Consider the following 15,351-nt stretch of genomic DNA (forward strand, 5'->3'; position numbering starts at 1 on the left):
TGCAAATTTATCTAAATCCAAATGAAAAGCAAGTGCTTGAGCTAGGATGGTCAAACTATTATCTGCATCAACGAAAACTCCAACAACATTTTTTCTTTTCTAATGCACACAGGAAGCACTTTTTCTTTCACTACAAAATCATATTCATATCAGTGTACCTCAATCTGTCCGATGGTCTCCTGGTACTCCTTCTCCCTGCTCTTAAATAGGGTCTCTGTTTCATCAATGAGGCTGCCAAGACTTCCATCCTGGGAATCCTTAGAGAGCACAGACATAACCCTCATTCATCATGCATGAGTTCGCGTCTTACGCTGCATCCATAGCGTTAATGCATGCCCTGACTTGCAGAAGTCAGATTTTTTATTTATTTATTTTTTTTAATCATTCAGACTGAACTTACGGGATCAGCCGCTTCGGCGCTGCCTTCGCCGGGGCAGGCGGCCGCGCAGGTCGTTGCAGCGATGGTGCACGGCATGTTGTAGTTTGTGAAATCCTCCCAGAGCAAGAGGGTGTCCTCGTTTTCCTCCCACGTCAGACTGTCGCAGTCGTCGTCGATTTCGAACGTCTCGCGCCTGGCAACAAACGAGTTATCTGAACAATGTCTGTGTGGGACAGAGACCGGAAAGGAAAAGGAAAGCATAGAAAGGTGTAACAGCCAGCAGGTTCAGCAAAGGTCGAAGGCAAAGAGGAAAATTAAAATGTCACAGATAAGACGAAGTTCAAAGAGAAGAATAGCAGTAAGGGAAGCAGCCACTGTAGCTCATCAGTTAATTGCCAATACAAAAAAAGCACAGGAATGCCAACATAAAAGGCTACAGCTCTGCTAAGACAGCATGCAGCCCATTGGTTGCAATATTTTAAATCAACAGCAGAGGGAGATGAAAGAACACACACTCACACGATGTCCAGAAAGTCATTTGGATTTGGTGTGTGGTTGTTTATTAGGGAGGGAGGTGTCACTCACAGCTGGTTGAGCATGCGTTTCATCTCGTCAGTGATGTTGAGCGATCCAGGAACCTCCTCCTCAGAAGTGCTTGGCTCAGCGTCCATCTCCGAGTTCTCCTCATCGGAGATGGTCTTACGTTCCTTTCTCCTGCAGGACGCTGCAGCACCCTACAGAACACGCAAACACACAAACTGGGCTTTAACAGATGAACATTGACATTGTTTAAACTATATTATTAAAATTTTTAAAGAAGACCTTCTTTCTACTTGACTGCAGCCCTCATTTGGCCTAAAACAACGGTTTCAACAATTAACCCATTGAGTTCCTTTCATTTTTTTTTGTCCCACTTCTGTTCAGTAGACACAAAAACGACTCATATATGTACTTTGTTGCATTTTTTTTACAAATAAGATGACTGACCACCATCTCCACTGTACATTATTAATTTTACATTTTTTTAACCCCATTATTGCCAGTTTTAACAATTACCATTTGTTCTGTTTGGAAAAAACACTGAAAATTTAATATTTTCCATCCCTAATTTGTAAACTTTGAATCCGATCAGTTTTTATTTTTTGCAAAAGGTGCGAGAAATTGCAGACAGAAAACTGCTTTTCAGTTCTTTCCATACATTACGAATACTCTAATCATGTTTTTTTTTCTCAATTTTTAAGCATTTTAATGCAATGTTTAGCCAGCTAAGTATGTGTTATCGAAGTCCAAAACAGTCAGCATTGATTCAGATACATTTTTAGCTTTTAAGCAGAATAGATACAATTTATTTGAACATAAATATATGCAAACTGATTGTAGGTCTACAGTGCAGCACATGAAAAAAAATAGAATGGAAGATTTCAACACCAGGAAATGGAAAAAAAAAAAACTAAAATAAAACTGAAATTTTGATGAGCAGAGATTACTTTAGCTTAAAAGGTATAGGGTATTTCAATATTCACCAAACTGACAAACTTTTATGCCATTTATTTTATCCAAAAAACAAAACAAAACACATTCAGACAGTTTTGAGTACATTAGTGAACATGCACGCCTGCACCTCTCAGAGAGGTCAGTAAGTGCAGAATCAGCTTGAGGTATAAGGATCAGTTGCAACATTATGAGCGACTGGCAGCTCTGATTTCATTTGAGCTGAATGTTTCCTCTGCAGAAGAATTCTATTTTTTTCTTTTTGCTGCATTTGCTGTCAGCTTTTCTCACAAAACACAATCACACGGAGACTCGCCTTCTCTGGGAGCGACCTGGCGGGGCTGACGTTGAACATTTTCGACATGTCCTCCGAGTTGCGTTGCTGAGCCACGTCGCACAGCTTGGCTGTGATGTCAATACGCCTGCAGATGTCCATGTCCACCCGCCTGGCTTTCTCCTGGATCTTTGAGTCCAGGTCAGTCATTTGCTGCAAAAGGGTGGAGAGCATTTAGATGACAAGTGCAACATTTTTCTTTATACTTGTTTGACATTTTCTGGATGTATTAGACCTCCACTACATGATGCTGGGTGTGGGGACAGGATGGGAGCATTCCAGCTCTTATTTTTAAAGGGTATTCACACAATTTACGCAGGAAATGTAGCTTCTTCTGAGTGATAGTTGGGCGTTTAAATGTTTGACAGGAAAAATAATTAACATTTAATTATTATATTTACTCTTTTATTTACCAATTCTGCAACTTCGTTGAGGGTTTGTAATAAAGAAATAATGGATTCTTTTGTAAAGGCACACATCAGCGTGAGTTTGTCGTAGCTGTCAATATTGATTTTTATTTCTGAAATATTGTTTTTGACAATTCGGAAAACTTGTGGTTAACGGATTAACACTGGAAGCTCGTCATCCTATTAATCCAAAAAACTTTCAGTGCTGCACAGTGATAATCGTTTTATTATTAAAAAGAAAAAAACAGCAATGTTTCAATAAATTCATTCTAAAAAGTAGAAAACCATTAGATTTTAGGAGCAGACATCAAGCTGTAAAGGACAAACTCTGTTCTAATGCAGCCAATGTCGAATCACCAAAGTCAAAGTCACATCAACCACATACACACACACACACACACACACACACACAAACACACTGACTAATTTCTAAAACACATTAAATAATCTAGCCCTCCTAGACAATCTTCTGGCACTTACCAGTCTCTGCATTCACACATCAGGGATGAAGTAAAGAACAAAAAATAACATGAAAATTTAACAGCAAGCAGACGGCAATGTAAAGATAAGCAACATCAACAATAGAGATTTTCCAAAAACAACACAGCCTGGCTGTTTATTTGTGACCAAACAGCAGCTGTGAATGCTGTAGTGTGTTTTAACTGTACAATCGCACCAGGGCAGGCACACCTGTTTGGAAACAATACAGACTGGCAGGGGACAGGACGTGCTATAGATCTAAAGCCTCTCTTCAGTTCAACGAATGCTTATCTTAGGGGTTTTATGGCAATTCACATTTTCATGTTTCCAAATAAGGAAGGAAGGAAGGGTGTGTGTTACTATTCAAACCAATAAAAATGAGAACACTATTCTGATAATTCCTGGGAAAACAGTTGTAAATGCTACTGTAATCAGCGCTTTGAGTTGAATGGCTACCACAGGTCTTGATGTATGAAAGGGAAGCTTTGTAACACTTAAGGGAAAGACGGTGACATCATCATAGCAGTGAGTAAATACTTACGTCGCTCATCAGGCTCTTGAAGACCACGAGTTCAGCCTTCAGTCTGTCCACCTTCTCGTTCAGCTCATCCTGGATCTCTGACGACTCCTGGGCGCTCTACATGGACGACACCAGAAGGAATTCAATACAAGGGGAAATTTATATTTTGAGACATAAGACTTCAAAATAGTTGTAACTCGTGCTAAAATACATCTAGGTTAGCTTGGCCATGATGAAGCTTTAATTTAGTTTAGGAAAAAAGTTAAATCAACTTTAAAAGTAGTTAACTTTATAACCCAGGGATAAAGTGTTACATGGTGATGTTCTCACAAGTTTACTGGCAGATAAACCTCTCTCTTGTCTTTTAAGTAATTATGTGGATACAACTAGCATCTGGTTAATGGAAATTTGGGTCAAACTTTCATGGAGTCTTTCAAAGGAACACAGGATGTACTTTGTTTTTCGCATTCCTGTACATAAGCAGCAAGGTTACGTGCCAAATTAAAGGAATTCTGCAAATGTTCTGCACATGTAATTTAATCCACAGCCTCAAATTTAGCCTTTCTATAATTTCAAATCAAACAGGCATCTGAGTTTTAAGACATTCGTTAAATGAATACAGTTAAATATTGTTTAGCAAATGCCCGGTTATGCTCCTGTTTTTAGTTAGCACACTGATTCCTCTGGCTCTGCTCCCTGAACGAGAAATGGCCGTTTGCGCTGACTTTACTTCAAGCCGATTCCCTCTACGTTTTTACATTGACGTGCTAGTGTGCACTGCAAGGTTAAAACCCTCAGGGGGCTTCGGCAGTCCACCTCTCTACCTGGCGTTTTGCTGATACAGACCATAAGACAAACATGCGTGCAGCCACAGATCGATCGGTGCAGAAGCAGAAAAGGGAGATGATGCCAAAAAGATGAATGACTATTACCAGCTGGGTCGGCTCTTTGTGTTGTGTTACAGCTTTAAGGTGATACACTTTAAGTTCATTCCCTCTACATCTGCTTCCTTTTTCCTGCTCCGAGCGGCAGCATACTGGCAGGCTGCTGGTGGTGTTTAACGCTTCTATCTCCTGTGCATCTCGGCCAGCAGCCTCTTCTGATGGCTTTGTAATGAGGTTACTCTGATCGGACACATGCTGCTGGCTTATCCTGCGCCATGTAGCCTCAGTTTCCCTATTCTGAGGCTGCTTGTTTTCCTATAATCTTATAATGGTGGAAAGATGTCAAATATCTGTTTGTGTGTGTGTGATCACAGAACACATTTCAATGTTTATGCTTCCAAACCTGCTGTAGGGATTCCACAGTGGATTCCAGCTGCTCTCGCTTGGATAGCTCCTCCTCCCATCTGCAACACACAGCACAGAAAACAGAGGTGGGTCACTTTTACTGCCGGATCCAGTCCCCCAGAGGCCCAACGTATGGCTTAATGGTACTTTTGCGGAATAACACTCCCGTCTCTGATTACAAAGCGCCCCTGACAGTGTGGCATCACACCCACTGCCCCCTCTGTTTCCACGCTTTTGTCCTCTTCCTCCTTTGTTGCCTTCGCTGGTTCAATAAAAACTCAAAAGGATGAATGGAAAGCTGGTCTTTCTTCAAACACAACAAACATTGCTCATGAATACTGCTGGGACTCTTGGGTGACTGGAGGGTGGAGTGTTTCTGCTGCAGCCTGAATTCCTTCATGCTAACACGCTCCATTTGTTCATCATCACGTCTGAGGAGTGGGAGATATGCGTCCCGTTTGCGTCTGTTAAATTCCATCAGAGCGACTAAGATTTGTGCAAATTAAATTGACATAGACATGTACTTATTCATTACAGTATAATGGATGATTGCATTATAATTGTACCCAACTGTAACTTACATCTTCAGTTACAGGCTCAGAAATTTTATGAGAAAATACACTTAAAGAAGAAAGATGCTGGTGTCCGTGTGAGATTTAGGCTAAATGGTGATTATAAGGAGATCATCTAGTGGTAAAGTACTTAGGACGTTTTAAGTTAGAAAAGATTTTTGCTTTCCAAAAAAGACTTTGGAGGTCAAGTCTTTAGTTCATGTTGGGCTCCATAACGAACCCCTACAAAAGTAATCATTCTCGTTTCACCATAAGTAAATTTAGAGGAACATCAGAGTATTAATATTCTGGATTCGAGTGAGGTTTAAAACCTTCTAAGATGATGTGTAGATCTGGAGATTGTTGTGAAATAAAAATCAAATCAAGAGAAGGACCTTTTATTCAGAAAATGTTCAGAAAAGTCAGTTTTATTATACTTTTAAAAGTAGCACACTGCATGCCAATATTTGACCTTGACAAAGGGGTTAAATGTTTTCAAAATAAAGTGCCATAGGTGCCGTGAAACCTTTATGATGTTTTTTTCACTTTCTTGTAAAGTTAGATCTTCTGGTCTCGATGCATTATGCAACACCATTGCAATATATCAAAGAGCTCATGTGCTTTGTATTCTTAGACTGCAATGAATTTTTACTATACAGTATAGCGTTTTATCGTGCTAAAATAGGCCTTAAATGTTGCACAGTTTAAGGCCTGTGCCATGAAATGAGTCCCTATCACCTCTCAACACAGTTTTCAAGTTTCCCTTGACTTCACTTTGAACACATCACTAATACTGACAGTAAGTAACTTTGATTCTTCTCCCCCAACAGTATCCAAACCTAAGAGTGCATTATCAGCAGTACAAACTGGAAAAAGATTGGATTTTTGAATTTCCAAACGACCTATTGTCTAATTATGGTCACCACCTGATTTCTTGTAAAGACCAAGTCTAAGTGTACATGATGTTGAAGCTAATGTCAATCATGTCTCTTATTTTGTGATTCCAATTTCATATATGGAAACATACAAGTGCAAGATGATGCCAGATTAAATTATATCACCTGTGAAAAAAAGGGCTGAGAGTCTGGCAATGGCGGCCATACTGCAGAAACATGTTATCAAAACACCAACAGCTTTTTAGATGAATAAAATCTGACAGTTGAAAATATCTGGTTATTTCATTTTGTCTTTCTTTAACTTACAAATAAACTGACTGAAATTAAATAATACTTTCACAACAGAGGCCAGTGCGAGGCCGTTATCAGGACTGTTGACTGATAACGGCATGAACTGATCTGCTCCTACAACAGACCCTTGAGGTACACCATTAAAAATAGGAAATGAAATCATCTGGCTTCGTGCACTGTGACAAAGATAATTAAAAGCCAACATATTTGTTGTTTATCATCAAATGTTCACTTAAAATTCGTGGTGTGAGGTGGTTATCATGGCATGTTTGCCATAATGATTTTTTGGTATAATGAAAACATTATGCCAATGTTCTCATTGGTATAATAGGATAGGATTCTTTTGCAGGAAAAACATTAATTTTCCTAACTAAGCTCCTGGCAATCAGTCCACAAGTGGGGAAAACATTCAACCAATGCTAATAATAAAGCACCAGAGCCTCAGATTAGCTGTAAGCTATAATTAAATATGAAGTTCTGGTTTCCCCCTCTTGCTTTCCCTCTTGTCATATTGCTCCTCTTGACCACAGCAGCTGTACTTAAACAAAATTAGCAGCCAATTTCATTGTCTTGCTGTGTGCATTGCACACAAACCCCAGAGGGCTTAGCCTTCTGTATGGGGCATGGCCCCAATACACACTCATCTTGTGTGATATGAGACAGAAACAAAGCTGAGTCAAAAAGGCTTCCCGACAGAGTGCAGAGTTCAGAATGAAGGAAAAACTCATTATAGCGTGTGAAGTGAAAACACCGTATCAGAGCGCCATGTGAGGATGAGTCATTCTACGCCATATTGAGGGGGATTAGAATAAAAATGGAGTTTCTGAGTGTGAGAGTTTAAAAAGACAAGGTGAGGCAGTGTACATGCCACAACATATATGTTTACTACATGAGAGAGATTACATAACATTACTTACCCACAGCCTTTGCCATGGAGAAGCAAAAATATAGCCTGAAGGTGGAACATGTGTCACTAGAAATCCACTTTCCCAACAAAGCTCAGCTTTGTTTTCATTCAGAAGCCACTGAATGTGCTCTGCCTAATTAGAAAGAAGTACTCCTTAGCAGGCCGAGCCAGATCGCTCCAGATTGAAAGCCCTGTTCTAAACAAAATGCTGGCAGTGGTGCACTCGGTCAGTCTGCCGCAGACCTCCGGCTGAGGTCACCGGAGTTCACAGCTGCACCACAATCTCCACAGACGCATGCTTGTCACAGCATTTTCATCACTTGTGTTGTCACTTCCTTTGGCCTCTGCCACGGCCTTTTCAGTACTCACCCCAACTGGAGGTGATAACGGTACAATGCAATTAAACGCCCATCAGGAGGGAAACTTAATATGTGCGTCAAAGCTATTTATATTAACTGTCAAATGTATTAGAGTCTGCTTTGTTATTAAAGTGGCAGCTTTTTCCATGTTATTTAGAGTGGACAGTTAATAAAGCCCTAAAGGACAACCGCCAGGCATGTCTAAGCATTAAAATAAAACGGTTTTCTCTGTGAGACATCTTCCTGTACCTTTGCCGTGACTGAGTCAAAACGCAAACACCAGGAGTCTCCTTACAAGGACAAAAACAGTGGGAGGGTTGGAGTCTGTGTCAGCTCAAAGACGTTTGTTTACTGCCAAACAAATTCTTTCAGATGTCTCCCAAAAGTAAATCAAAATCTAACGTGCAATGTTGTGAAAAAGTATTTCATTCACTTGTATATTTCTACTGTTTTCACTTATTTGTTTCTTTTCAATGTTTCTCTGTTAAACTTTAATTTCAAAGAAATATAACCCGAGTAAATGCAAAGTGCTGCTTTCAAATTATGACTTAAGTTCTTAAGAGGAAAAATCTTTCCAAACCCACATGGCCTAATATGAAAGCAAGTAATTGTGCCATAAATAGAGTTTAGATCTGGCCTAAAAAATCCAACCCGGTTCACTCCAAGCCAATAGACATTATGTCTGAGTCCAATCTGACTTACTAATTAACTCTAATTAGAGGCCCGAGCCCAAAGTAAACTGCTTCCAGACTTCTGATTTTGAACTCTGCTAGCTTGGTCGTGTAACTTCTTTCCATTTTAAGCTTTTGTTTGACATCTTCCAGCTCTATTTTGTTGCTTGTTGTCTCTGCAGGTGAGTCAAGTGCAAATCTTCTGAAATGTGTGATTGATAGGAGCGGAATAAGGCAGGGCACCATGTGCATTAGTTGTACTGCACTTGTCACAGTCTAATTAACTTCTCTGACTGACTTTCTTTCTTCAACGGGGTACACTGCCTACTGCTCTTTATATTGTGCATTCTTGTTTAGTTTTCTCTGTGTTGTATATATTATAGGCTTAATAAAAACCCATCACAGAAGATCAACCCAACCATCAAGCATATGATTTTAACCCGACTGGCCAAAATTTTGGGTTGGGTTGTGGTCAGGCTCACTATATATCTACCCTTAAACCCAATAACATTTTGTGCCACCTTCAGCAGAATTGTTTTGGGTAAGTGGCAGTAGGTTTTTATTTTCCATTCCTGTTAAATAATTTTGGCTCACTCTTCTTTGCAGAATTATTTTTGATTTAGTCACATTAGAGGGTTTTTAAGCATGAATTGCCTATTTACGATCACGCCACAGCACCTCAGATGAATTTAGGTCTGGAGTTTGACTAGGTCGACCCAAAATCTTCATTTTGTCTTATGTTTTTTCTTTAAATCATTCATAGGTGGACTTTTGTGCACAGAAATGCACAAAACAAAAAGTATCTACAAACATGCAACACTTCTACATCCACGCTGAGGGAATAGTCTGAACACAGTCGATCCTGCTGAGCGAAGCCCAGTTTACTCAGATTGAAACTGAATTGTTTTGTCTTCTTAAAGCTGCCGTATGTAACTTTCTTTTTTTTTTTTTTTTTTTTTTTTCATATTTATTGGTACTGTCACCGTGTTGTGATGGCATTGTGTGAGACAATACCATCACAACACGGTGCATCAAGTGCCTTTCTGGCAGTGAAAGGCACTTGAGGTCAAGGTCATTTTCAATCATTTCTCCAACATGGTTGTCAAGATTGTGAAGCAGCAAGCCAGCCCCAGATCATCACAAAATGCTGTTTGAACACCTATACTAAAACGTGTCATTTTTGTGTCTAAAAATGTTTTAATTAAATTGAAAAATTAAATCACAAGTTGAACATTTATTTCTGTATTTACTGTGGTTATATTGTTCGGACTTAACCATTTCAGTGTGATAAAAAGCAAAAACAGAAGATATCTGCAAGGTGACTAATGCTTCCTCACAGCACCATAACTGTGGTCTCACAGAAAGGCCTGGAGCTGCAGAAGCCCGTGAAGTAATTTTGTTTCATTTTTCGCATCAGCTAGATAAAAAAATAAATAAGTAAATAACAAAGACTGTTAAATATTTGGGAGTCATTGCACATGTTTTCAAGTATCTAATCTAATTCTCCATCTGGAATATTATACTTGTATGTAATTACAAGCCTGTTGCAACACAGCAAGGGAAAGTCCTTGAGACCCAACAGATAATTTCTCATAATTTTTTGTATCTGTTTAACAATAATGTTCCTCCCACTCCTTCCATTTTGGAGTGTGTCTGGGAGTTATGTTTGCACGTGAGCTGCCTGAGTTTTCCTATCGCTGCGCTGGAGGACCCACTTCAGCTCCAACACATCCTGTTAACATCCAAATTTGATAATCTTCTCCAGCTTGATTCTTTTTGGTCACCCTGTTGACCCTTTGTGGCACGCAAGCTGATTTAATGATAACCTGTTATCCTTTTTCTTTCTGATGAAGTCAACAAACTACTAATTTTGAAGATCAAACATTTGTGAGTTGCTGGAATTCCAAAGGGTGGATAGTTATCTTATGCAACACACAGTAAATACCTAAAAGGCCCTGAGGAAAACACTGAGGTGTGGCTTTGTGTAATACTCCAAGGCCTATGTGGCTCATTGCGAATCAAATCTGCAGCCAGACAACACCCTGTTTAAATTATATGATGCTGTGGAAAGTGTGAGTCTATGAATCAGATGTCAAATTAAAGGTTGACACAAGGATCCTTTGTGTTAAGACAAGACTAAACCACTGCTGGCCCTCAGGCAATTATTTTAGCCCTGTTTAATTTAAAGTTTATTGTTTCAATTCTCGACTATTGGACATTTATGTTTACATTCGACACACTAAATTTGTAAAAGTAAAATAAGTCATTCTTGACCAAATATATCCATATGTGTGTTCATTTTGATGAGTAGGGTTTTCTTCCATAAATATTGAGTTTTTATGGTGTTCTTTCAACAACAACTTTCATGCCAATCACTAGATTTGTGAAAAATAGCTATGAGCTATGAATCTCTGGAGGCAAAAGATCAATCACTCCAATTTATTTATTTATTGTGAAACATATTTGTATGAAAAATTAAAGCCATGAATCCTTTCCCATTCAGTTTCACATAAAATCATACTGTACCTTCTTTTATAGCATATAATCACAATATGCTTTACTTCTCATATATTTATGTTGAAAATTGGTCTACAACTAATGTAAAACCAGAAATAAACATATTTTCTCTACCGCTTTAGACAACTAAAAATACATTTAGATTTTATTAGGACTATGGCAATCACTTCATCAGATTGCAAGCATTCGTGGAACAGGAAATTAAAAATGGGTGTGGCTGCATGCTGGACAAATACTTTACAAAGTTTATGTGGCCTGTATGAAATGATGTCATAGACAGCTTTGATAAATGCACAGAAAACATGTGATTTCTCTCAGGAAACTCCATAGGCGTGTCTGTAACGTCTTCTCGCTGACAGCAGCGGTTCAGTGACTTTAGCTTTCTATGTGGAGCTTTCAGGAAACGTACATCCGCTGCACAGAGACGTAAAATAGTGAACAAATTATTCTTCCCCTGAGCAGACCCACAGTAGGTCATCGATTGTCTGTCAGGATCCTGCAATCTATAGCCTTCCCCCTGACTCCTCAGAGACACATGTGTAGCACGCTAATGAAGCAGTCATGTGAAATGGATCAGACGAGTATGTGAAGCAGCTCAGGAGCCTACCGTCTGGCTGCTCAGGGGCCTCTGCCAAGGAGACAAAATATCAAGGTCAAATCTCATTTCATTTCTCTGCTCTGCCTCCCTGAATGATACTGATAAATACTCCCAACTCGACCACACACCATAATCCTTTGTCGCCACGTCTTCCGCCCATTGAAGGCAGCATTTGATATTCAAGCTGATGAATTCCTGACTCACTCAGTCACCTAAACGGTGCACAGAGGATGATAATTCACTGCTGGATGATTCTTCTGCTCTATGCCCTGCGAGGACAGACAGTTTTAAATATAACCCCCATAAAGCAGAAATGATACAGACATAATAACAGCAGGAGTTTTGGTGTTGCTATGTGACAGCAACATGTTGCCTCTAAGATGTCTGGCAGCTGTCACTGTTCGGCTGAAGGCTACAATTTGTAAAAAAATAAAAAATAAAAAAATAAAAAAGACAGCCTGGTTTCCCCTTGTGATATATCACAGGTCATATTTCAATACATACACTGACTGATTATGAAAGGTTGAATGAGGTGAATTTAGATCCACGATGGAAAAAATCTATGAGAACCTTTGTTCCCACCAACGGAAAAATCCAACCTCTATTCTTCAAGCCTTCCTCTGAGTTCATCGGGACTTTTTAAATAAAATTTATGGCCCCATTACTTGTACGGAACAGCAGTTAGACAAGTGACAGATAAAAGATTGCTCCTTTTTAATTGATGACGGGTTTTGCAACTGATCTTCCAATGAGTCACACTTTTGCTTTCTCTGATGCTTCGGTATAACATGTACGTACATGCCAGGTCAAAGTAAAACACACAACTCTTAATGTTCTTGATGGTTATATCATCCGACCATCAAAAGGTTGGATGATATATTTCTTATGTAATACACCATAATATGGAAAATTAGTATATTATTGTTTAGTGGAAGGGAAGAAAGTTTTTTTTTTTTTTGTTTTTTTTTTTTTTGCCAAATGTCTGTGTTGTGTACTTGAAGTCAGCCCATTATTTAGTCTTATGCTCATAAAAACATTGTGGCAACTAACTGCTTAAACGGAGCCAAGTATAGAGAAATCCTCAGTGCAAAAGACTTGATATTAGAGAAGAGCTTCACCTTCCACCAGGACCACCACCCTGAACATACAGTCAGTGCTATAGCAACGGTAAAGCTCAATAGATTTAGATCAATGCATGTACATGTGTTAGAATAGCCTAGTCAAAGCCCATATCCAATTGTATCTAAGCTTGAGTGGGCAGAAATGTTAGTATCAAGATGTGCAGAGTTGACAGAGAGACACCCCCAGGGATCGACTTGCATCTATTTGCAGAGAGAGGTGCTTTTACTACTCAGGTTGTATGCTACAAAGGCATGGCACATTTCTAGGAAATGAGAAAGCCATGTTTCCTTTTCTTTTCACATTACAGCTACGCACATATTTGGGTTGGTCTGTCTCTTGAAATGACAATAAAAGACATTAAAGTGTGAAAAGGTTGTTTTATACTTTTTTGTTCTTTAATTTGTCTTTTACTCTTACTGTTTATTCAATGTCACATGCTGTTTTTATTTTGTTTTTTTAATTACGTAAAGCACCTTGAAATGCCTTGCTGCTGAAATGTGCTGCAAATAAAATTTGATTGATTTGATTGACTAAATTTTATATGCTTATTGGGTCCAGTCTTGTGACCCATGATACGTGATGAAAGGAAGAATTGGATTCAGCCTTCTAAAGAAAATGAAAACAAATTATTTTTCAATTTATTGTTAGATATAAAACAAATATATTTCACCTCAAATATGAATACATAACTCAAAATAAATAGCTGAGTTGGATTACGGCTGTATCTAGACAATTGCCTGTGTGATAAAAAAATGTTTTACGATTATGTAACATTTTCAATATGGTAATAAAACTAACCTGAGATTACTGTGGACAGTATCTCCCAGTCATTTTGCATTAAGTAATTTACTGCTGCAGATATATTTACAAATGTGGCATTCAGGTATGTCCTAAAACATACTTAAAGACGTGTTTGCAGGCGCATGGTTTAACACATAAAGCTTCCATAAGCTTTGTTTGTGTCAGAGGATCTCAAGTCATCACATACCCTAAGCTGCTTTAAATCCTGACTCTATGAAAAGACTTCTCATGAATTTCCAGATAATAAGAGCTAAATATACAGGTTCAGGCAAAACACCAGCACAGAGTGCATCACAACAAGCCACAGTTCATTTAGACTGGATGCAAATAAGGCTTCTGGCGTTCTTTGGAAAGCTGCGAAACCATGAAGAAGCATTTAATAATCAGATGGTTTGGTTGAACACCAGCAGATTCTGACTTCGCACGAACGGCCTGAGAGTGTTGCAACACGTTTAACTCCTATAGGTCTTGAAACATTATCAAACTGATTTTTGCTTAAAAACAAAGGTGTGCTGATGGGTGTGTGAACGAGTTGTTATTGTTTTCACCGCAAGGATGAATTATTGCTCAGCTCGCACAGCCACGCCAATCCAGCTTTATTTTTTCTGGCCTGGGGGTTGATTAGCTAGAATCTCCTTCAAAGAAGCGACAAACATTTAAGCGCTTCCAAGTAATTACAAGCAGTTTAAACTATTAGATTCGACCTGGGAGTGGTGTCAGAAATTCAGATAATTACATTTGACTGTTAGTGAAGGCAGTTATTCCTCCAACTGCAAGGACATGCCAGAGTCAAAACACCCTAACCTAATTGTTTTTTTAGTTATGATAGCTTGCAGTTACATGTTTTGTGGGAATACCTGACAGAGTTTCTGTCAACAGGAGTTGCATAATGAAATCAGAAAGTAAGACTTAACAGGATCAGTTTTTAATGCAACTTGTTCATTCTAGGCTGCTGTTTTTCTCCCATATGTCTGTTTAGCTGCTTGGACGTGGGGGACAGATTTTTTTCTTTTCTCCATCCAACACATCCCACCACTGCACTATTGAGTTGTGATGTCCACACTTTTGTAATTTATCCCAACCCGTGTTACAGAACAAGCATAATAGCTTTCGGTTTCTGGCTGACGTGAGTCACACAATCCAGCTAACTTGGTGTCCTAAAAATCCCACCAAGTGGAACTTTGATGTTCAGGTTTCTGTGATTGGAAAAGGAGCACAGACAACAAGCTGCAAGCCTGGGCCACATCTGGGAGTGACACTTCACTATAATATAAAGGAGGATAAAAGGATGTTCGCTGCTGGCACGGATCCTCTCTGGTCAGGGTGTGTGCAGTGAAGCTATCTGACACATAATAGAGCCAATAGATATAACTACCACAATAAGTACTTTCAGGTGACTTTCATGTACACACACACCTGTATCTTCATGTCTTAATAGAGCGAGTGCAACTGAATGGAAGGTCACTAAGGGTCAAATCCAGAGATGAGACGGTTTCATTCAGGGAATACAGAATAAAATGTTACGCATCTCAAGGCATGAATAGCAGCTTTTTTGGAGAACTTTTATCAATGAGTTCTTGTTTAATTGTCTGGTTTGCTAATTGTCTTTATGTTCAAAGACTGTGAACTGAATACATTCATATTTATTAATTATTTAAATACTGAAATCCTTATAACCTTTAGAGTGGCACCAATGAAGCATCTGATGAGTCAGTCAACTCTCCCTTAACCCCCCCCC

The 15,351-nt window shown here is 39.0% G+C and overlaps 1 protein-coding gene across 5 annotated transcripts in view; it reads right to left on the reverse strand.

Moving 5' to 3' along the window:
* iffo2b (intermediate filament family orphan 2b) overlaps positions 1–15,351 on the reverse strand; it is a 31,152-nt gene that overhangs the window by 3,524 nt on the left and 12,277 nt on the right. For 2 of the 5 annotated variants that reach the window (XR_001426415.1, XM_015044453.1), the window contains exons 2-8: positions 4,899–4,959; positions 3,633–3,728; positions 3,092–3,097; positions 2,187–2,357; positions 965–1,113; positions 401–602; positions 159–257 (exon numbers count right to left, since the gene is read on the reverse strand). Coding sequence is in view for 4 of the 5 variants with exons in the window: in XM_015044453.1 (XP_014899939.1) it covers positions 159–257; positions 401–602; positions 965–1,113; positions 2,187–2,357; positions 3,092–3,097; positions 3,633–3,728; positions 4,899–4,959 (784 nt within the window). In the remaining variant the exon portion in view is untranslated. The remainder of the gene's footprint in view (positions 1–158; positions 258–400; positions 603–964; positions 1,114–2,186; positions 2,358–3,091; positions 3,098–3,632; positions 3,729–4,898; positions 4,960–15,351) is intronic. The other 3 variants (XM_015044455.1, XM_015044456.1, XM_015044454.1) reach the window with 3 other exon arrangements.

Source organism: Poecilia latipinna, unplaced genomic scaffold, assembly GCF_001443285.1.
Source record: "Poecilia latipinna isolate Pla-1442-1.1 unplaced genomic scaffold, P_latipinna-1.0 Scaffold675, whole genome shotgun sequence".
NCBI lineage: Eukaryota > Metazoa > Chordata > Actinopteri > Cyprinodontiformes > Poeciliidae > Poecilia > Poecilia latipinna.